This window comes from Mustela nivalis (assembly GCF_964662115.1).
Source record: "Mustela nivalis genome assembly, chromosome: 14".
NCBI classification, from domain to species: Eukaryota; Metazoa; Chordata; class Mammalia; order Carnivora; family Mustelidae; genus Mustela; species Mustela nivalis.
In genome coordinates, this window is record NC_139033.1 from 47,710,456 (window position 1) to 47,733,369 (window position 22,914).

Genomic DNA, 22,914 nt, shown 5'->3' on the forward strand with positions numbered 1-22,914 from the left:
AGACCAAACTCCAAAGCAAAGCCTCACTTTCTAAGTGTAGCCTAATTTGAACGGTTGCATTCTCTTGCAAGTATTTCTGAAGTTTCCACAAGCATCTAGATAATCTTTGGTTTTATGACAGAGACCCCAGAAATCACTGCAACGTGTCATGAGGGCAGGCGAGGTAGGCGAAAACCCTACCTCTATGCCCTGTAAAAACAAGCTAGCTTCTAAAAATTATTACATGTTTCAAATGATAAAATAAGATGACCCATTGTCCTGGCTTGCCCAAGACTGAGGGGGCTCCTGTATGCAGGACTTTGGGTTTTAAAACTGGGATAGTCTGAAGAAACTGGAAGGTACTGGTCACCCTAGGAAATCTCTTCTCATCCAAGTCTTTGGATTTTAAATGCAACGCATCAGTCAAAACACTTAGCATGAGGAAGGACACAAGCCCCACACCAAAGAAAAGAACAAGATTCCTAGCGGTTCTATTGAGAGCGACTATTGAGAAGCTCAAAAACCACTAGTAACAGAAACGTTACAGATTATCTGAGTCAGAAAGGAGAGAGGGTCATGCATATGTGCTGTTTTTAGCTAATCCATCATGTCTAGAGCCCAAATAAGATGTGGGCGAAAATTACAAAGATGCTGATGAACTCATACCACCCTGAACCCGAAACCTCTGAAAACAACAGCGCTCCTTTTGGAGGCATTCATGAACCCCAGCGAGTTTTGGGGACAAACATTTCCCAGACTAGGGCCATTCCCTGCTATCACGGCCGGGTGCCATACCACTTTGAAGAAGGGAGGTCAATGTAACACCCTGTGATATAAATGCAATGAAACCTCGACCCATTCATTCCCAACCAAATGTCACCAGCAATAATCTTGAGAGCTGCTTGCCACCTGTTTGACTTTCAGGAGGAAAGTGACAGCCAACCAAGGTCATTCAACACCCAATCTTTAAAAATCCACACTGTGTTAAACAAAGATTCGGGCCAGTCCCCTGCCCCTTTTACTTTTTCCAGCTTGAGCTCCTAGGGATCACCAGTGGTTTTCAGAGCAATGATCTCTGAGCTGTCTAACAGCCTAAATCACTATGAAGATGGCTTCCTCAGTCCAGTGAGTGACTTGCCTGTTTTAGAAAGACTTACAGCGGTAACTGAAACCAAAAGGAGGTTATATAGGTCCGTGACTGTTGTGACTGACCAAAAACTTTTAACATCCCACTGTTAACTAGATGAAAAGATGCAAATATTTTGTCACAGCTTAGCCAGGTCTGACCCAGTCACTTGGCAGCTACATAATAAATAGGAATGCTCCAGAATTATCATTCCAGTAGCTATTGATTTTCATATGGGTAGAAGATAATAATAAATTAGAAACTACACCAACATATCAGAGGCATTTCTCCTGGAGGGCATTGAGTAGTCCATCAAAGAAATTGATAATTCCAAAATACATAAGTAAGAAGCACACAGACCTTTAACAGTTGGAGGGAGAATGGCAAAGATGAATAAACAACCAAAAAAAACCTACAAACAGCGCTCCCTACCTTCTTTTTGGAGTGGCTTCTTTCCTCCTCCTTTGTGGCTTTGCTATTTTTCCCAGCACGGGACACCTTCTGGTCACCAGATTGCTTAATGGTGATCTTGATCTCAGGTGGGCATATATAGTTCTCCAGATTCTTTGGGGGTTTCTTAGCCCGCTTGGTGGTCTGAATCTTCAGCTTCAGACTGCCCTCTGTGAAGTTTGCCTCCTTGATAGAAAATTCCTGTTCTTCCAGGCCATCTCCTGCAACCCATTTCTCGCTGTCTGCATTTGAGTTGGAATCCACATCCCGCCCTGAGCCCAGTTCATCCTCTTCCTCTGGCTCCATGCGTTCTCCGCCCACTGGGATCCCCTTTCCAGTTCCTGGAGCAGAGAGCAAAGGTTCTCCTGCACAGCCAGGGGCAGTTGGGGGCTTGGCTGAGGAGACAGGCAGGAATTCCGACTCGTCCCCCCTTTGCCGGGAGCTGCTTAAGATTTCCCTGGACTCCATGACAATCCTACAGTCTTCAGGAGTTCTCAGGAGGTGGAAGGGAAGAGAGGAAAGGGGAAAGATTAAGAAGAGAGGACACCCAAAATCCCAAGGACAAAGTGGTCCAGCTGCTGGGTTCAGAGTCCCAGGGATGGAGACACGGCCACGTGTTCAGAAGAGGTCAGATCTGCAACTGAGAAGCAGAGAGATAATTAGTCATGGCAGGAAGGAAAATGACCTCAAAAAGAACTCAATCTAAGTTCCAGAAGCCCCTTCCCTCTAATCTATGGCCATCAGGGGGAAAAAAAAAAAATGCATATCCCCAAATTAGATTCTATTGGCAGTGAGGGAGGCGGGGACACACACACACACACACACACACACACACCCCTTCATTGAATTGTTAATTTTTATGGCTGTGGGCCCAAGAATAAAGATAAGAGAAGCAAAGTCCTCCAGTCCAATAACAAGCTAGACGTTTTTTATATACTGAAGCCACAGCAAGCTGAGTCACCATCAAAACCAACCATGACGAAAGGGAAGTCTGAAGTGTTGAGGCAGGTCTGTGGGACCGGGGCTGGGCTGACTTCTCGCACCACTTCCCTCTCACGCGTGAAGAAGAGTTTGCAAACTGAACACCACCCCCCCCCACCTCCCCCGCCCCTGAAATGCCGGGGCGAAGCCCTCCATCATCTTGGAGGAACACACGTAGCTAACCTCCCGACCATTCTTTCTTTATCATTTTTCATGCTAAATTATTTCAATTACACAAAATTATCTTTATTGCTTAAAACAAACGCAGAGCTTAGATGCAGGCTTGAAAGAGGGAAACAGAAAGAGCTCAGTGGAGAATCAGTTCGAATGCTGTGATTAATGCAAAACAATCGCTAAAAATGTTTTTGTCCACACAAAAGATATTTAATCATGATCAATTATTTAGATAAAAAATAGCCATTCAAGACAGTTTTAATTCCCTCTCTGGTCCTTAAACGAAGTAGCCTTCTGTCTTTGTGGCAACAAAAAAGAGAAAAGAGAGAGAGAGAGAGAGGCAGCATTGCACAGGCCTTTGGAAATGCCAGGAATGGTTCTCCCGACCTCTCCACCTCTGCAACCCTGGAGCTTTGATTCTGCCTTCCTCCCAGAGGAAACTAGAAACATCAGTCGGGTCAGACCATCACAGGACCAGCGAAACCATCCCTCACCCTTACTCACCACATGTCCCATTAGTCCCAATGTCAGACTCATCATCTTCAAAGCCCCCAAAGAAGCTCAATGCTCATCCTCAAGAGAAAACTGAGAGCCCTTGGGGCCACACAAAACTCCAATACTCCGTCTCCTTCCACCCCTAGGCTGTAGGTGAGATCACACTCGAGCCTTCTTAAGTGGCTCAAAACGCTGAGGTTTCCCAGCAGAAGACATTACCACCACACACCTTCGGTTTCTACCTTGGAGCCCAGCAACGTGTAAGGTATTAACCAACACCTGTGCTGACCAGAAAATGCCCAACAACAGTTGCAAAGGCACACTCAGAACAGCCAAAAACAAAGCCTGGAGACTAGGCATGTATTTTCTCCCTCTAGAATCAGGACATTTTCAGCCGACATCCTGGGAGGAAGCTAGCCAGCAAGGCAGCCAGGGTTGCAAGGGTGAACCTGCTGCCCAGAGGAACCCAGGTGCGTATTCGGCTCCTGGAAACTGCTCAGCCCTGCAGAAAGACACATTTACAACTGCTTCCTCTTAGGGGAAAACCCAGTGAACGCAGCATTTCTAGAAGAGAAGAGGGTTCTAGACAGAGAGAGTGAGAGCAACTTCCCTGAATCTGCCACACAAAGACTGAACAGCCACCTGTGCCCCAGGCTATCAAAGGGACCAAGTCCCCACTTAGGGGCAGGGGAGGGCAGTGAGACCCAATGACCACTGAAGATTCTTTTACTTATAAGATTCTTTGTCTCATCTAGACTGGTCTGCCTACCACCCCAAAACTTTACATAATTTTTCAAAAGTCGGATTCAAGTCAACATTCATTCTGGCATCGCGCACCATACTAGCTGTTGGAGGAGACATCCGGATGCCTTAGAATGTGTTCCTATTTCTCAAGCAGCAATTGTCCAGCAGATCTTTCTCAGCTTGTACCTCAAATCCACCGGAACTGCAAACCATGCTTTATGGTAGTGCCTGGTGGTTTACTTCCCCTGGCAGGAATCTTCAACATTACCTTTTAATTCCCAGGTATGTACGATGAAACTATCCTTGTGTCAGGGAAAAAATGACACAAGTTCTCCACTAGAAGTTCCTAAATGAAATCCATTTGGAACTTTGAATGACTACTGCAGGTTCTGTGATGAAAACGAGATGATGAAATCTGACTACAGGGGAATGGAGAGCAGTGTGCAATGGGCATATTACGAAGACAGTATCTTCCATTCAAAAAAAAGATTCCCTTCAGAATTCCTTAGGTTTGAAGGCAGAAATCGTTAACTAACTGATGTAGAAGACTACGCCCCAAAACTTAAAGCTCAAGTCATAAGAGGTTTGCCAAACATGAAAATCCAACAATCTGTTTTTCAGTTCTCCTCCAGTCAAGATCCTAAGATAAGAAGGGAAATACAGTCTCTTTCCTCAGGGAGCTTCTATTCTTGAAGAGGGATCTGGAAAATGACTGAAACAGAGCAGATATTTACATGAGCGATAGTAAAGGAGAGAAACAAAGGAAAGAGAAAAATGTTTCCTCCTTGGACAAAGTAGAGATAAATCGACAGGAATGCACAGGGAAAGGCTTCAAGGAGAGCACAGAATCTGGCTTTGACCTTCAAGGGCTTCAGCAACAGGTCGAATGGGAAGAAGGAAGACACAAGGGACAGCATGAGGCAAGGCCTGGGGCAGGAGCTTGCAGGGTGACGCTCATGAAAGAGCATCTTGCTGATTTTCAGCCAAGAGGTGCTGTACGAAATAGGGACCGGTGGAAGGTAAAGCTGGAGATAAAGGGTACGGCCAGATCAGGGACACCCTTGCCTGCAATGTTAATGAGCTGGATTTTATCTTACAGGTAATGGGAAGCCATTTAAGGGATGTCAGTAGGAAAGGGGCACTATCAAAGCTGTGCTTTAGGAAGATAATTCCAGCATGCAGTGTAAGGGATGAATTAATGGAACCTGATAGTAGAGGCAGGGGGACCAGGTGGAGGCACAGCAGAAATTCAATTCTTGCTGCACAGGGACCTGAACCAGGGCAGTCTGACTATGACATGATAAATACCAGAGATCAAACAGTAATGCACTTTCAATCAGCCCAGGGTTCGGGAGCACATCACTTCCAGTCTCTGCACACTGGTCTCACCTTAAGAATCCAGTCTTAGGGCTCATTGGCCACCAACTCGCATTTCCTATTCAAATCAAACCAGTCCCCACAGTGGCATTACACACACATAAAACTCTTCCCTCTTGGTATTTTTACAGGATCTTTTCCTATATCCCTTCTACCTACCCACGCAATGACTGGCATACAATTGGTCCTCTCCCAATGTCTGTCACAAAAAGGAATGAACAAACAAACAAACAAACAAACAGATCCGAAGCCTTCCCATATTTTGAGGTCAATGCCCAAGTCTACACTTTTCCATGGCAACATTTTATAAACTCTGGGCCTCTGCCTCCATGCCCTGGCCTGTCTTACACTGCACCCGGCTGGATAGCTTGCCACTAAATCCTAGTCTTGCATTGTCTTCTAGCTGTTTTGAGTACACAAATTGTGTTTCCCTTCCTCGATTACAATTCAGTCTTAGGCTGATACCAAATGTGGTTTACAACTCTTACATTCGCTTCAGCACCCAGTGCAGGACCGGGCCCCTGAAGGACTTCAAGTTCTCTCTGAAAGAAAATGAATTAAGCTCCCTGACAGCTAGTCCAAGTCTTGTGGTCCTAAGGACTCCCACTGTCGCTCTGCCCGCCCAAGCACCCTCTGCAAAATTCACGCGGTCCACGCTGAGGATTACAGTCTAGCCCCCGATGTCCACACGCACCGCCCCCCACCTTAAAAAAATAAAAAGGAGCTTTCAAAAGTGAAGAGCAAAGAAACCCAACCTGTCTGTTTACTTCACCAGCACACAGAGCTGTTGTTCTTCCTTTGCCTTCTTCCCGGCACGTACCTGACACCCCAAATTCACAGTTCGCTTTTTTCGGTGAGTCTGGAAGACAACTGAGAGTTCTCCTGCGGTGCACCCCTGCCAACACGTGAGCGTGAGCACAAGCACCCACTTGCACACTCCCAGGGGAGGGAAGCCAATGCAAGGTGAAAACCTTTTGCCTTGTCACATTCCAGCAGTCAGCGACTCCTCCGAAGGGGGCGGAGGGGGCGGGTGCACAATGGACACTCTGTACTTGGCTCCGGCTCCCAGTCCAACTAAAGTTAACCCTTCCGTGGCTGCCTGCAGGACCTGGTGACAGGGGATAGGAGGAATCAGACTTGCTAAGGAAATAACTGCCCAGCAGGTCCCATGGAAACAGAGGGGCGAGAACCAGGGTGGTGAGTTAGAAGAGAACATGGTGGGGAGGAGTCCAGGTACGTGCCCTCTGCTCCTGCCTGGCTCTGCCACCCACAGTGACTGTTACACAGGCCACTCGGAGTCCCTTACTCCATACTTCTCTCAGCAATGAATGGAGGGAGGGCTCTTCCAGACTCAAGCCTCTAACTTTATCCAGCACAGCCACGGACCTATGGGGGCACTCCAACTTAGACCTATGGGGGCACTCCAACTCAGACGGTGTGAACCTTCAGAATTATTTCTCTGAGGGATCAGGGAATCCTGCTTGGCTAGACGTGTCTCAGAACCTGAATGAGTCCCAGGGAATACATTCTTTCTTCATGCCGGCAATCCCCGTGTCTACCACAGTGCCCAGCACATACTGGACACTCAAGAAATGCTGGTTGACCATCATCCACCTCTCCCGTCTGCTCTGCTCCCAGGGCACTACCCACACGCAGGCCATCCGTCAGCACGACTGCTGCCTTCCAAAGAGACAATATGGTGGAACCAGCAGAGCCCGTGGCATATTTTGTTAAACAGAATTTGAGTTCTGTTGAACTCAAAACGTGGATTCTGGACCTAATCCTGTCAAGTAGGAGCCTTCATAAGCACTCTCTGGGCCGCTACGTCTCATCAACAAGATGGAACAAATGTCTTCCTGATCTACCTTATTAGGTTATAGCTTTTATCTTTTTTTTTTTTAATAGAACCACATGCTCCTTATAAAAATAAAAATAAAACTCGCACCCCATACAGTCTTAGAGGCAAACAATCACAAACATGGGAAGACTCCTCCCCCTCATTCCTGACCTTCCCCGCTCCCCCAGAACGCTTCCCCTGAAGCCCCACTGCAGTCAGTTCTGTGCTCTGCGAATCCCCATAAGGCACTTCTTCCGTCTTTATCTGCCAAAGCATAATCCTTGGGCTAGGACCTCTCTCCCTCAAAACTCTGAAGACCATCTTCTAACATCTGAAGTAACAGAGGAGAAAATAGAGGCCAGCCTGGTCTGTTTCCTTTGTAGGCACCTTGTTTTATGCTGTTACAGTCGAAGATTTTCCTTCCATTCCATTAGAATTTTATTAACGACAAAATGAGTATAGCATGGATCTCGTTCCTTTTATTTTTCCCACGACACGATGAGCCTTTCGGATTCACAGAGGCAGGTTCTTCCTAGCTTGGGAATCTCCTCTTCCATCATTCCTTTAGATATTTCTTCTATTCAGTGTCTTGGGCTTCTTTCTCAATTTTTCCCCAGAACCCTCACTTCAGACTCCCATCTTTGTCCCGGATTACCCTCATCTTCTCTCTCACGTTTCCATTTCTTGATTTTGCGCTATGGGAGTGAGCACAAACCCTCAAACTACCCTCCATAATAGCAACGGAATTCGACTTCCCGTGGCGGTCTCCCTCTGCTATTGCACAGCTTGTATCCCGCTCTCCTTTCTCCACCTCATTCATCCTCCTTCCAGCCGACTCTGATGCCTTTTGATGCCCGCGTCCTCCCTCTGTTCCTTTGTGCTCTTAGCCCACCAGGGCCACGTTTCTTCCTGCGCAGATATCTGGCATCTTCCTAAAATTCTTATTCTGCCGTTGTAATAACTAATGTTCATGATACGCTCCTTTTACCTTACTTGGGTATTTTTCGCTCTAAGGCCTCATGTTGGTTCTTTCTCTTTGCTCATGTTCTCAATGAGGAGAGTGTCCTACAGAGCAATCTTGACCTGCTGCTTTGGACTCTGCATCTGGAAGGCACTCAAATCCTCCTTCTCTAGGGCTATGGCTGCTATCAGTGACCCCATCATCTTGGATTCTCACCAACAGTAACAGCAGTGGGCCAGAGCCAGCCCCTGAGAAACTGTCCTGTATCTCTCTTCCCAACTCCACATGCAATGGGGTCAGGCTGGTAGCTTGAAAACCTGCTATGGTAGGAGCGTTTACACCAGAGGAATCAGCAAACTCCACAAATCGCAGCTTAAAAACAAACCTGGAGAACAAGGCATGAAGCATTTACTAGAACACCACTGACAGTAGACATCTATCTGTGACTATTTTGCTGGACTCTGAGGACTTTTTCTGCCAGATGCTCTGAAACTCTGAAGAGCTGAAATGCCTACTAGGCCCTGTGACAAGGCTCTTTATATCTCCCTCAGAGCTGGACTTGACCCACCTATGCCCAGAAGTCAACACCCTACTTCCACTCCTCCCAAACCTCCCTCCTTCCATCTCGTCCATTTGTTTCCTGAAAGCTGTAGACTTTGATACTATGTATAACGATGGTAGGAGGGATGCTGTCTTACTCAAGTCGCCCATGCAGGAGACCTGATGACTGCTTATTTTTCTAGTTAACAGAAATTAGGCATTTCCAATCTTAGAAGGCAAATGGTATAAAAGAATGGAGTGTAATTCTACCTCCCCATAGATAGGGAAGCTAATGTGTTTCGACCTAGGCTCACTGGCCTAAAGCTTTAAGAGTCCCTTCCCAGATACTTTCAGGAGACTGGCAGTCTGACTTTGGTTTTGGGGGTAGATGAGTGTTCATCTTTCTTTATGTCACCTAAGGCATTTAGGTGGGGAGTCAGAAGTGGCCCTTCCCATTTGACGGATTTGGCATGGGCCTTGGAACTTCCTCCTGTCCCCTTGAGTTAAGGTCTTCATTACTCAGGCCCAGGTCAAATAGGGACTGTATCAGGAGTCCCTATTTTGTGCCTTTAGAGCATAGAGCTTTTCCTCACTGGCATTTATTATATTTTATAAACACGCATGATGCCCTTGGTTGTAACTCTGTACCCTGTCTCCTGCCGCACTAGATGGTAAGCCCCTGAGGGTAAGAGTTGTATCTGCTTGGTTCACCGTGGAATCCCCAGAGCCTAGCACAGCCACTGATCCATGGAGCAACACTCCAAATTATTTGCTGAGTAAATGCTGAATGAGAGACTGTGTCAGAGGCCACCAAAAGTCATTTGACTGAGGTGCCCATGACTCTGAGTGATGCATCCCTGAAATCCTTCCTGCGGTAGAAATACCCAGAGTAAATGCTCCATAAACACTGATAAATTGATCAAGTGACCCAACCCTTACTCAGCTCTTAATCAATGAGGGCAAGGGCAGCTCTGCATCATGGCTCTCTAACCCTACATACACACCAGTGGCCCACAGCAAAGAATGAAGGTCAGATTCAGTGGCTTCTTTCTACCAGGTACCCAGGTGGTAGCTTCCTGACCACAGATGGCCTCCTCCAAGCAGTGTTGCTTCAGTGCTGTACCCCCCCCCCACATTCCCCAATGGTCCCTGCTGAGCTATGGCTCCCCCAAAGTCCCCTGATTTGCATTGCTTCAAGGGATTCCCTACTAATTCCTCTGGCTGCCCTTTTTCCTTTCTCTACATTGTCACCTCTAAGTCATCCTCAGAATTTGGGTCAACTTTCACATGCTTCATGAAAGCTGGCTAGACCTTCCTTTTCCATTCTTTTCCTGTTGTGTGTACACAAGCATGTGCACACACACGCAACTCTCTCTCTCTCACACTCATAAATGGTCTTGCTCTCGCTTCCCTGGGCATTCTGCTATCCAAGCGTTCAGCAAAGTGTACTACAATGTTCCCGTTACTTATTTATCTCTCCCACCAGACCAGAAACTCCACAGTGGTAGGGGCTGGGTTTCACATGGATCTCTGAGACACTTCAGAGCACAAGGAGCACACAAAGTAAGGATCCGACAGCCAGTGTTCAAGCTACATTTCCCCTTGAAAAGAAGAATGGAAGGAACACCGATGTGATGTCACATGTTTCGATTACTTAGCCTCTTTTTCCCACTTACTAACTGCTCCTAGAAAATAGGTTTACACTATTCAAGTCTCATTTGGAAACTGGGTTATAAACCTACCTCAAGGGTTGTTTTGAGAAGTAATTGGAGATTAAAGAAGATATTTATGAAAGAGCATGCTGGGATCACCTTGGTGGACGCTGAAATTTTTTGGTAAATGTGATTTCCTCCCCAGTCTGTGTCATCTAAGCTAGTATTTGGCTAATTGCTGCCTCTCTTCACAGATCCCAAGAAAAGCCTGAGGGACAGGGGTTGGAGGCCAACCTCCCCAATCTCCCTATACAATGGGAAGCACTTACAAATAGTTTAATTTGCACCTGCTAACTTGAGTGTTTGATGTTGTTTGAGTATTGCTTTTTTCTTCTTCCCAGTTTGTCTTATGGAGGAAAATGACTGAGTTTAGTACAAATTACAGGCTCAATTCCCCCGTTCTGCCAACTGGAGTGAGTGGCCTTGGGCACGTTCCTTTTTCTCCCTGTGTCTCCCCAAGCCCACCTGTAGAACGAAGGGATGCAATTAGGTGAACTCTGCGACCCCCTGCAGCTCTGATATTCCCGGGTTCTAAGCCTTATTCCTGCAACTTGACAACCAGAGTCCTCCTAAGGCTGGGCTGGTAACTTCCACCTCCTTATAGATCATGCTGGGTCTGTGGCTTTCATCTGGCTGAGCCGAATGCAGCACGAAGGAGTAGTCCCGGTGTTCAGGGATCCCCATGACAGGGAGACAAGCAGAATCAGACTCCTGAGGCCTAAAGCTGCACACTATGCCTTAACCAACAGTTTCAGCTCTAGCTTCAAAAACAGTGCCTCCTCTGGGAACCAATAACACAGCACAACAGCATGAGCCTTGGGGCCCCTGGGGGAAGATCTCTAAAGCGCTGGCCGGGGCAGTCTCCAAGTTAGTAGGGCAAGCTCTACCTCTCGCCTATCACCTGGTACCTGTGACCTCCACGCAGTCAAGGAAAGCCCACCCTCGCCGGGAGTGAGGATGTAACCAATGACCTCAACAGGCGTGATGAGTTTAATCGAAACAGCAGTCCAGCTATACAGAAGACCTGTCCTCATTTTACAGATGTAGAAATAATAGCCCAGAGAGGTTAATAATTTGCTCATGAGCCCGCACTCTTTCTACCACATCCACAATCAAATTCAGGGTTTATATGATTCCAAAGCCTACAGTCTTACTTTCACGGGATAATGTTTCTTTAAAATAAAAGGTGGTGCTGGCTTTTAATCCAGCAGCCCTGGCTACTTCTACAGATGCGAGCTCCAAGACCAGTCTGCCGTCTGACTCACCACATCACTTCCAATCCTGGGTATCAGCTCTCTCACCTGCCCTCCTAGTCTTTTCACAGAACCGTACAAGGACAACAGGAAGTAACATACGCAGAATAGCACCCCAGGAGCTGAAATATGGCAGACCTGTAAGAAAGAACCGTGTGATCACATTTCATGTCCAAGCAGAAGCGAGAGAGCCACCTGGCAAAGAAAAGGATCCTAAGTTTTAACATGTATCTAGGATACAATGGGTACTTCAGGTTTTTTATTGGATTTAACCCTGAGATGCGCCCATTTTATTTATTTATTTGACAGACAGAGATCACAAGCAGGCAGAGAGAGAGAGAGGAGGAAGCAGGCTCCCCACTGAGCAGAGAGCCTGATGCGGGGCTCGATCCCAGGACCCCGGGACCATGACCCGAGCCGAAGGCAGAGGCCTTACCCACTGAGCCACCCAAGTGCCCCATGATGCGCCCATTTTAAAGATATAAAAACTGATGTTGAGGAAGTAATTTAAATCACTGAAGTAGTGCTCTTTGACTCCAAATGTCACTTACTTCCCACCGACTCATAATGCCACCAGTCTTTAAACACCCAGAGTTAGGGGTCAACGTAAGCTCTGGTCCTCCACCCACCATTTATAAATTGGGGACAAAAATTATAGGCCTACCATGAAGGCAAAGGGGAAAAACTAAAAAATCTAACAAATAAGAAGTTCCCTAGTCCTTCTCTCAAGGGCCTCTGGTTTCGACCCCACTCCCTGTTCAGCCCTAATTCAAGTTCCTCAACTTCTCAAGCATCTCATTCCACAATTGCTTTGCTCACTGCCATTCGGATTTACAGTATAACCTGACACCTGCGTGTCTGTGCTTCTGCCACCGAGGGGATGCTGGGCCTACCAGAGCTCAACAAATATTAGCGGCACTTCCCTTCCTTGACGATATTCCTTCTTCAGCAATCTTGAACTGCCATTTAAATACTGCACTGTTATGAAAACGTGTAGATGTCCTTCTCCAACGGTACTTTAAATTCCTGTTGATGAATACCAGCACCAGGGCACTGTTGTTCCCCAGAGTAGCTGATCTTTACTCTGAATGCTTGTATATAGTTTACTATTTATTTTAAAGATGCCTCTTTTGACCAGACCAAAGAGCTGGTAGCTGACAAACCCAGTGGTGGATGGGACAGTCAGATGTCGGGGTTCTCTCTTGTGTGGTATGTCTGAACGTTTTCTGATGGGCACATCCTTCTGGTCCTCGTGTCTACTCCCCTTGCATTCTGAAAACTGGTCATGGCCTCCATCTCAACATGCAGCCTTAGCCTTCTTCTCACAGGACCCCGTTTCATCTGTCTTGCTCCCCTGACATTGCACAGAACACTGGTCCCTAAGAAGTGATCTTCTTTCTGTCCCTACATTAACAAAATGAGTATCTTCTCTGGGGCTCTGAACGTATGCAAAAATGTCCCATTGTTCAGGACTCAGCCCATGCCCCACCTGCTCCCCAAGCTCTCTGGGATCTGCCCAACCCCCGAGGTTCTGGCCCTCCCTGGGTTCCTACCGCAGTTCACTTAGTCCTAGGTCACTGTCCTCTGCTACTCCTCCCCTGGTTTTCATAAGTTCTTACAAAGTCTTCTACAAGACTGAAAGCAGAGACAGTGTCCTCTCCATCTCTTGGCATCCCCCCAGGGCCCATCAGGGTCTGGTCACATGCATGTGTAAGTGGCAACAAGCAAACAAAGTCTGTTGAGTCAAAGGGCTGAAAAGTTGATGAGTATGAATGAAAACTCTGGACAGCTAGACTGTGGGTCCAACTTAGAGGCCCCAGGGATTGGTCCTTCCCACTGAGCAGACCTCCCACCAGCAAGATGCCTCCCATGGGTGATCTGCCCACCAACCTCAGCCAGCTGGACCTTCATTGTCAGGGCTGTCCGGCCCCTGCCAGCTGCCCTGCTTCCTCGTGATTAGCGCTTGCTTGCCTGTGGCAATGCCAAATGCACATATGAACTTTGTTCCACCTCTGCTCCTGTGCCAAAGCTATTCTACCCACCAAGAACCTCCCCGTTCCAATTCTATTGTCACACCCAACACCACATCCTCCTCGAAGCCTTCCCTGACTGCTCCTGATCATACAAATAGTACAATTCCATCAGATTGTGCTCCCACTTCAGCTGCAGAGTGAAGCTTTCCATTGGAGCTATGCATGTCTCTACAGATACACTGTCCACTCACCAAGGGCAAAAGTCATGTCTCCTACCAGACCCTATCCACCTAAAAGCATCAGGAACAATGGCTTGCACAGCGGCAATGTTGAGATTTTAATAAGTATTTGTGGATCAAAAAACTCAAAAAACTGTAAGCAAGCTCTTGAGTACAAAATAACGAGCAGAAAGAAGGTCCACAGGATTCTTAAAACAAATCGTTCTTTTTGGGGCACCTGGGTGGCTCAGTCATCAAGCGTCTGCCTTCACTCAGGTCATGTTCCTGGGGTCCTGGGATCAAGCCCTGCATTGGGATCCCTACTCAGCGGGGAGCCTGCTTCTCCTTCTCCCACTTTCCTTGTTTATGCTCCCCTCTCACTGTCTCTCTATCAAATACATAAATAAAATCTTTTAAAAAAAAATTTTAAAAAAACAATTCTAATTTTTAGCCATCATTATTAATCCATACTTTAAAAAAAAAAAAATCAAAGCTCTCATTCCTCAAATAATAGGTCACAGGCAGAGCCACCAATAACTGCAAGGGACTTGCCACCCAGATTTCATTATTCTGCTGCAAGCACAACAATGGTGTCCCAACTGCTTCTGATAAGTATTCTCATCAGGCTACTGCTTTGAATCAATCAAATTCAAAATCTCCAGTTTCCCCCATCTCTCCAGCCCCAAGTTCAAACTCAAGCAGCTTCTTTCCACTGAGAGAACTGCAAAATCTTTGGCAGATAGAAGGAACAGTGAAGAAATTGCTTTTCACCAAGTTAGGTTAATGGTGTTGCTTTTTATTTTTTTTTTTATACCCATCCCAAGTAAGTCTTAGCGTAAAAATAACTGCTTCATCTTGGTGGCTTGCAGAACCTCCCTCTTCCTAAATATCCAACCAGTGTGCTCCTCAGTGACTAAGAATTCCTGCTGAACTTTCACAGGCCTCAGATTCAAAGCCCAACGTTCCTGATCGCACCCCAACCCAAATCACAGAGGCTTCTGGCTTTGGACAGACTGGGGAACACGCTCTTTGACCTCAAAGTGCACAGAAGCCAACTCACTAGCCACTACCAAACACAGCCAAAGCAGGGGCAGACTCTGCTATGGGGATGGAGAGGACAGCTCAGGAGCACAGGCATGGCCTCAGCTTCCATTCCCCATGGAATCCACACAAAACAATAACACCCCGCCCCCCAGATCCAAGAGGTCCACGAAAACAGATTCCAGATGCCTCGCTGGCGCAGGAGGCAGCAGCCTTCACTTAGCCATCCGCACTTTCTCCTTGTCTCCGTGCAGCTCTCTCACCAAAGAGAGCCAGTATTCAAAAATGATGTGGAGAATCAATCCTTGTCTTCCTTCCACACTATTCTCTGTTGTATTCTTTATGGTGTTTCTTCGTACTAAGTTCACCATCTATCTCCTCCTCTCCCTGTCCCCATCCCCGTCCCCCAAGTCTGGGTCTCTGGTTCTAACTGGGGAGCATCTGCTGATCCTATGTCCATTTCTTGAACTTGTCCGCCACAGCAAACACTTATCAAAGGATACAACTCCTCAGTGGGATGGGTTTGGATAGTTGTTGGGGTGCCATTAAATGGGTCTGAGGAGCTCTGAGTTTTAAGAAAAGAAAAAGAAAAAAAAAAGCTTCAAAATCCCTGGGACATTTTTAGCTACACAATCACTGAATTTCAGAATGGTCCCCTCCTTCCATAGCAATCAAACTTTTACTTCAGGACGCCTCCAGCAAGGGACAAGACAGCTCAGACTGTCCTCCATCAGAGGCTGACAGGTGGCCAGCCCAGCCATGGCCTGCTTCCCTCAAGCCCTACCCTGGACCTGCCCCGCCGAGTGCATTTCTCTGCACCAGCTTCCTTTCCATTGCGGCCAGGCTCGCTCAGTCACCGAGGAGTGGGCAAGCACTTGGACTAAAGCAACAAAGAAGATTGCATGGTTAAGTGCCAAAAAGAGTGTGGTGGACAAAAAAAAAAAAAGCAACTGGAATTTTCAGAGAAAGCCAAGAGCTGGGTGCACCAGTGTGCCAACGAGGCTCTAGGAGGCACTTCAGAAACAGCTGATGATTGGATGAATGAGTGAATCCACGGATGGTAGGATGTACATGGGGTAAAACATCATTACCTCGTAGGCTTGGAGGGAGAGACGGAGTGGGTGATTGCCCCTGAAAGATAGCCAAAAGTATAAAAAGCCATTAACACAAGTGGTTCTCATTCACTCTGTGTAAGAGGTGCACACTGTGCTCCTTCACGGAGCAGAGCTCTGGCGCACCTTAAACATTTGCTTTTAAGATTCTACCTCTGCATAAATTCTGCCATTCATTCACAGCATGGAACTCACTCCCAAGGAGGAACCCCTCATGGGGCCAACCTGGTCCCTTTCTTGAAGGACTCATAGCCAAGGGCGGTAGTGACAACAAACAGCAAGGCAGCCTGAGCTGTGAGCCGGTTGCCAGGCAAGTGCTTGAGACCCGAAGTGCTCTGGAGACCGGGGTGCAGAGCTGAGAGCTGGTCTGATGTCCTAAGAGGTGCATGCTCTGGCGAAAAGGGACCCATCGGGACACCTTCCAGAGAGGAGGCAGCAACACAGAGCCAGCCCAGGTGCGGAGGCGGACACACATCCAGAGGGCCCAAGGTGAGCGAGGAAACAGGTCTGATGGGAGCAGAGGTCAGCAAGTGTTGTGTAAAATGGGGATCACTGGAGAACACTGCCTGGTGTGTGCTGCATACAGGCGGCTGGACAGGGCCAGCCAGGAATCATGGGAAAGAGAAAGAGAAGCAATCGAGGGGAGGCCAGCAGCAAACCGATTGTGAAGAACTTTCCTGACTCTAGACAATGTACTAGGTTTGCTGGGACAGAGGCAATCTTGCTAGGAGTTCTTTTCTTAAGAGAGGCTAAACACTTCAACCTAGATGCTACTGCTCAGCCCCTGGGGCTCCTTATGAAGAGTCTCCCTCTCACTCTCTCTCCCCCTTTGCCCCGACTCTGTGCATGTCCATGTCTTTTTCCTTTTGTTCCTCTCATTTCCTAGCGAAGAACATTTCCTGAGCCCCAACATCTGCGAGCCCAAACTGCCTATTATCTGAGACTCTGAGTCTTAGATACACATGGCTTATACAAGGCATCGAATAATTCAACTGATTTCAAACATGTATGCACACATTTTTCTTATGAGTCAACTCATGAGCAGAAAACAAGTATTCCCCAACTATCTTAGAACCCAAGGGCTCCTATAGGCATTTCTGGTCACACCAGAGGGTTATTAACCTCTGGGCTACGGAGACAATAATCCCAGGCACAGATTTCCAGGAGGCAGCATGGAAATCCTCTCAGAGTTCAATTACAGAAATTAGCTGGTATTATTTAATCCTCCCAACCCCTGTGAAGTAGGCAGGGTAAGCATGTTTATCCCTATTTTCCTGATTAGGTTACTGAGGCTCAAAGAGGTTAAATAACTTGCCAAGAGTCCTTTAGCTGGGAGGTAGTAAGGACAGGATCTGAAGCAGATCTTGTCACTTCAGGTGTGATGCTGTTCACACTTTAACAGAGCCGTGGGGTCCCAGGTAAAAGTTCTGCAATTCTTATCTGCTTACTATTCATTCATTCTCCTGCCCCCACCCCCATAGCACTTAGAAAGGTGGACGCCTAGGTCTGCCAGGGATCAGCTCAGCTGACTTCGCTTACAATTATTTCTCAAGAGTCTCCCAATTCATCATCAGTTCCTGGGAAGGGCTATCTGCTTCCTCAAAAGGTGTCCCGTGGACCTCAGGTCTGCTCTCACTCTCCATGTGACCCTGGCATCGTTTGCTCTGAAATGAACTGGAAGTCAACTGTAAGCCAAAGGCTGCTTTAAAAAATGCTCCCTCAACCTTGGAGGGAACCCTCTGAGGATAAGAAAACCAACCTTGAAAGGGATGCTGCTCTGACCTAAAACTTTGAAAGAACTTTGAAAATTCCAGATAAGAATTCTAAGGGCCCATGAACTTGCACTTGGTCATCTGAGGTCACAGTTCCCCACACACTTCATATTGCTCCAACCTGGTATGTCCAAATGGACATCGGAATCCAGCTGAAGGCTAAGTGAAAAATGGACATGAAAACCCAGAGTGAAATAAGACTAAGCTGGCATCTACCCTCTGTAATCATGGGGTAGATAACTTGGTGTTTACTTTTCTGCATTTATCAAGTGTTAGGCGACCCAAAGTGTCTGCAACTCGATGAAGAGTTTGCAAAACACCAGGGCTGCCTTTGAAATAGCTCTAACAGAAGCTCAAACCGAAGGCACTATGTAGGATGGTGATGGTGCTCACTTAATCCTGGCTTAAACCATTTTAAGAAGCTCCCCAGGTTTCATAATAGATCACAGAACGGAAGGGAAGTTGAATGGCTTTGTTCCCCTCATCACAGGATCCGAAGGACCAAGCAGAGTGATGTGAGGCAAGGACTCTATGAGGCTTCCTTTTCTTCAGGGAAGAAACTCCTGGACAAGAGTAGCCCCCCTCCCCCGCCCTTCCCCACAGACCTCCAGTGGGGACCTGAGTAAACTCAATAACACCATCCCATTTTTTAAAGCCCTGCAACTCCTGACAATGCCTATGTGTTAACAATAATTTACCCCATTCTTCTGGCAAGAACAGAACTGAAGCAACTTGAAATGCCATCAGCAAAAAATTATTTATTTCCCATTCCTGAGCAGCAGAGAAAACAAGGTTTCATTGGCTGGGTCTGCCTTCAATAGCTTTCTGGTTTCAATTAAAACTTCAAGTCTCCAAGGGAAAAACTGGCATTCTGGGAGGCTGAGGCCCAGCCAAGTTTCAGTGTCTCTGCAAGAATCCAGAAAGGACGTCCCATGCATCTAACCACTCTCATCTTCCTCCTTTTGCATATTTCAGAGAAGCTTTGAGCAGAGATTGAAGTACATCTCAAAATAATGACCAGCTTGAAAGAACTCTCCTAGAGGTACGTTTTTGTGCCAGAGAAGTATCGATTCAGCCCCTAATGGAATTGAAAGTCAAGATAACAGCAAAAATGGAATCAGGAATCCAGAGGAAATGCCTACCTATTTATTTCTTCTTCAGCAAACTCCTGCCTCCTGCCTCTCCCCACCTACTGTTTTCAACTAAATTCTACAAATATTCCAAACACTGTTTTCTCTTTCTCACAACCCTTATTTTGGTCAGGTGATTTACAAAGTAAATTTGTGATTTACTTGGTGATTTACAAAGTACCTTGCTGTGAATAATGCAAGTACATGACCAGAAGCCCTCCTAGCACTGAAGAGGTTCACTCAGGGATACCCCTAGGATTCCCCTGTGTGAAGTCCAAAACTGGGCCTGCCAGCAGCGCCTTCCTATGTAACACTGTGATGTTAACATACAAAAGATCGGATTACACCCCTTCACTTGCCTAGCCCATTTATGAACATATAAGGCAGTTGATATTTTCTCCCAAGCCAGAAGTGGCCCCTTCCTACCCTACCGCTGCCTTTCAGCCACGCCCCCTTACGTTCGCTACAAGCCATCCCCTCCCCCAAGGCCAGTTTGTTTATTCCAGTGACGCGTCTATTTTCCCTGCTCCGCGCGACAAGTCCGTTTCCCTCCTCAGGCTCCCGATTGCATTCCCTCACCACCACCTCCCCCAGCCCAGCTCAGGTTACTAGAGTGGCTAGCCGTGCCCACAGCCCAGCTTTTGCACCAATTCAACTTCCCAAGACTAAGATTTTTTTTTGTCTTACCGGGGGAGGAGGCATAAGGGGCAAAGCCGCACTTTCAGAGTACCTGGTCTCCCCATATTCTCAGGCTACCTTCCCTGAAGTTTGCAAATATTCTCAGATTCCACCTTACTCTTCTGATCTGTCTTAACGCCCCTCCCTGGTAGCAGAGAATTTCACGAAGTATAGAGGAAAACACAACATCTTCAACTTCGCTCTGAAACCTTGGACTCCTGCGTCAGGGCAGGAGATCAAGCCTCCCTCCAGGAGTCTCAGGATGGTGGAAGCCACAGAAGAGAGAAGGGGGAGGGAGTGACCAGGGATTGTAAACTGGCTACATTTTAAAGTGCTACAAACTTTCTCCTCCCTCACACGCCCCTGGCCGGTTTGGCCCCGCCTCCCCATCCCGGCCAGACGACGTCTAACTGGGGTAAGCAAAGGAAACTCTCCCAGACCGTGCAGGTCTGGCCCCAGTGCTGCAGATGTGGCCTGCACAGAACACCACCCTTCCTCTCCACGTTCCTCTTCTCTACTCCACTCCTGTTCCCACCTCCCGACACACACACACACACACACACACACACGCACACGCGCGCACGCGCGCGCGCGCGCATCTACACACGTTTTGCAAATGAAGATGAGTTTGAATGGGGCGAATCAGATTTACCTGTGTGAACTAAAGGAGGGTAGGAGGTGGGTCCCCAACAGTAAGATAGTTTTAGTAACAGCTACTTTATGAAATGAGTTTTTTTGTACGAATCTACAAGGGAAAAAAAAAAAAAAACCAGGATACAGAGCAAAGGAATGAAAAGGAAGAGAACAAAAAATAATGTAAGAGGAAAACAAGTAGTATTAGATCTTCTTAAAGACCACAGACTCCAACTGAACTCAAGGGGGAAAAAGGTGTGGATAGTGGAGGGTAGGGGGTGGGGGCTTGGAAGGAAAAGTAGCTGTTATAGAATTCCAGAATAACCCACCCTTTTGGAAGAGTTTCTGAGGCGATAAAGAGACACACAAATTGGCCTTTTAGCATTAGACGCCAACCATGAGATTATCAGGACAGTTTATTTGAAGCGGAAACGAATCGGAAATCCTTCCCTCAACAGTCCTTTTAGATGGATATACACACCCTCAGAACACACACACACACACATAAAGAATCAATTCAGCAGGAGGGGGCAATCACACACCCCACACCCCCGGTACCTCTAGCCTCATCTTCCACTTCCAACTGCATAACTTTCCGATCTCCAAAGAAAATCTTTCCAGTTGGATCCGATTTCAGAATTGTTGTAAGCGTGTGGGTCATGGGAGGAGGGGTGTATGCAGCGTGTAGGGGAGGGGGGCTGAAAGACAGCATTTAGGCAGTCACTTATTTTTTTAGAACCAGCATGCTCTACCGATCAGAAATCGCTATTACCCAGCAATGCTTCCATCACAAACAGACACCCAAAACGGCATCACCGTTATCACCATCTTGCTGAAGATCTGCCCAGTCCAGTTTACCTGACTCTGTCTCTGTGGAACTTCTCGGACAGTATTTTAGCCAAAGAGATAATGGTTTGAAAGACAAAAACAATAAATCGATACTGAAGGGCTCCCTTTCCGGAGTGATTTCCCACTGGAAACCACCGAACGGGGAAGCCTGCCGTTAATTCTCCAGCCCAGGGCTCCTCTAGAAACACACACAATGCGTGCTTTCAAAAAAGGCAGTCGTCTGCTTTTAAGGGAATTCCTGTCTTTTCAGAGTCCCAAAACCGGAGAGCACGAGAAAGAGATTCAGATCCATTGATTAAGATTTTAAGAGAAAGACTAACACAGAGCCACAACACAAGCACACACCAACCTTCGCCGGCTGGACCACTTCTTCCCTGTTCTTCTTTCTATTAAAGACACGTTAGATTCTCATACACCCCCCCCCCATCCAACTAGGTTACAATGTAGCTCTCTAGCTCCACTTAACCTGCAAGTTACAAAGAGACCCCCCAAAATAAAATATATATATATCCCGCTGCTTCCCACCCCTTTCCCTACCCCCTCCCCCTCCCGAGTCCACTCCACCAACGCCAAACCCGCCAGCCCCGGCAGCCGGCGGCTGGACCGAGGGAGGGTGCAAAAGGCGGGGGGGTTGGGGGGGGAATCAGATTAGGCGAAACTCAATAAGCTCCCAACCCTCCCGCCCGACGCTTCCACCATCGCCGCCACCAACGGGCCACTCCAAATGAGCCAGCATCGCTGCCCACCCGCGGGCGGGCCGGAATCGCGCCCATCCTCCGCAGCCTGGCGGGGACCGGCATCCCGCCCCCTCGGCCCCGTCTCCCCCTTCCCGCCCGGTGCAAAGTCAAAGCCCCGGCGAGGCGACGTTAACTTTTGCATACAGGGCACACACACCGCCCCCGGCCCCGGGCGTGCGGGGGCCCGCGGCGCCGCGGGAGGCTGGGCGCCGTGCTCCCGGGCCAAGGTCGCGGCGCGTGCTCACCCATGTCCCGGCGGCTCCGGCTCCGCTGGCCCCGGCGCTCGCTCAGATCCCGGCTCCCGTCGCTCGCCCGAGCCCCCAAAGGTGCTGCTGCGGCAACTCCATGGCGATGAGCATCTGTCAAACGGCGAGCCGCGGGGGGGCCGCCCTCGCTCGGGGGGCGCCGGGGCCCCCGGGCGCGCGGAGGCGGCGGCGAGCGGCGGGCGCCCCGGCCGGCCCCGCGCTTCCCGCCCGGCGCGGCCGCCTCCGCCGCGCCACCGATTTATGGAGAGAGATATCAAGGGGGAAAATGGCGTCTCCGGAGCCCGAGGAGTCCTGGAGTAATCACATTCACACACACACACGCCCGCACGCACACACACTCGCACACACTCGCACACAGGCGCGCGGCGAGCCCGGCTAATTTTAGCAGGAGCCCAAAAAAAAAAAAAAATTATATATATATATATATATATATATATATATATATATATATCCCCGTCTCTCCGATCAATGCTATTTTTTTTTTTCCTTTTCTTCAAAGGATGGATTGGAGCTTTAAAAAATGTTGCCGGGTTTGGGCTCGCAGGAGGCGGCGCGCGGAGGGCGAGGGCGCTTTTGCTGAGCTGTGCAGTTCGGTCCGCGGCGCCGGGCGGCCCTGCCCGCCCGCTCGTCCGCCCGCGGTCGCTACTGCTGCCACCGCCGCCGCCGCCGCCGCTCCATGGCCGCGCCCGCCCCGCGCCCCCGCCGCGTCCCTTCGCCGCCCGCCCGCGTCCCCGGCGAGCGCTGGAGTGGGGTCGGGCCCGTGTGCCTGCCTCCCGCGCCCTCTCCCGAGTCCCGGAGTCCTAGTGAAAGGAAGGGGGAGGGCGCGGGCGGGGGAGGGGGGGAGGATCGGAGCGGCCGCGCGGCGAGCCGAGCGGG

At 48.4% G+C, this 22,914-nt stretch overlaps 1 protein-coding gene and 1 long non-coding RNA gene across 7 annotated transcripts in view; one reads left to right on the top strand and one right to left on the bottom strand.

Annotated features, from left to right (window-relative positions):
- Nucleotides 1-22,441, bottom strand: part of SETBP1 (SET binding protein 1) — a 362,812-nt gene extending 340,371 nt beyond the window's left edge. For 2 of the 6 annotated variants that reach the window (XM_082698922.1, XM_082698927.1), the window contains exons 1-2: nucleotides 22,018-22,441; nucleotides 1,538-2,195 (exon numbers count right to left, since the gene is read on the bottom strand). In XM_082698922.1, coding sequence (XP_082555048.1) covers nucleotides 1,538-2,023 — 486 coding nt within the window. In that variant the 5' untranslated portion in view covers nucleotides 2,024-2,195; nucleotides 22,018-22,441. Of the gene's footprint in view, nucleotides 1-1,537; nucleotides 2,196-6,081; nucleotides 6,435-20,744; nucleotides 20,885-21,384; nucleotides 21,960-22,017 lie in introns of those variants that run through there. The other 4 variants (XM_082698925.1, XM_082698924.1, XM_082698923.1 and 1 more) reach the window with 4 other exon arrangements.
- LOC309847971 lies at nucleotides 16,177-18,970 on the top strand. The gene is made up of 2 exons (XR_014302750.1): nucleotides 16,177-16,462; nucleotides 17,455-18,970. It is a non-coding gene; the product is annotated as an uncharacterized lncRNA (long non-coding RNA).
- Nucleotides 22,442-22,914: the final 473 nt, after the last annotated feature.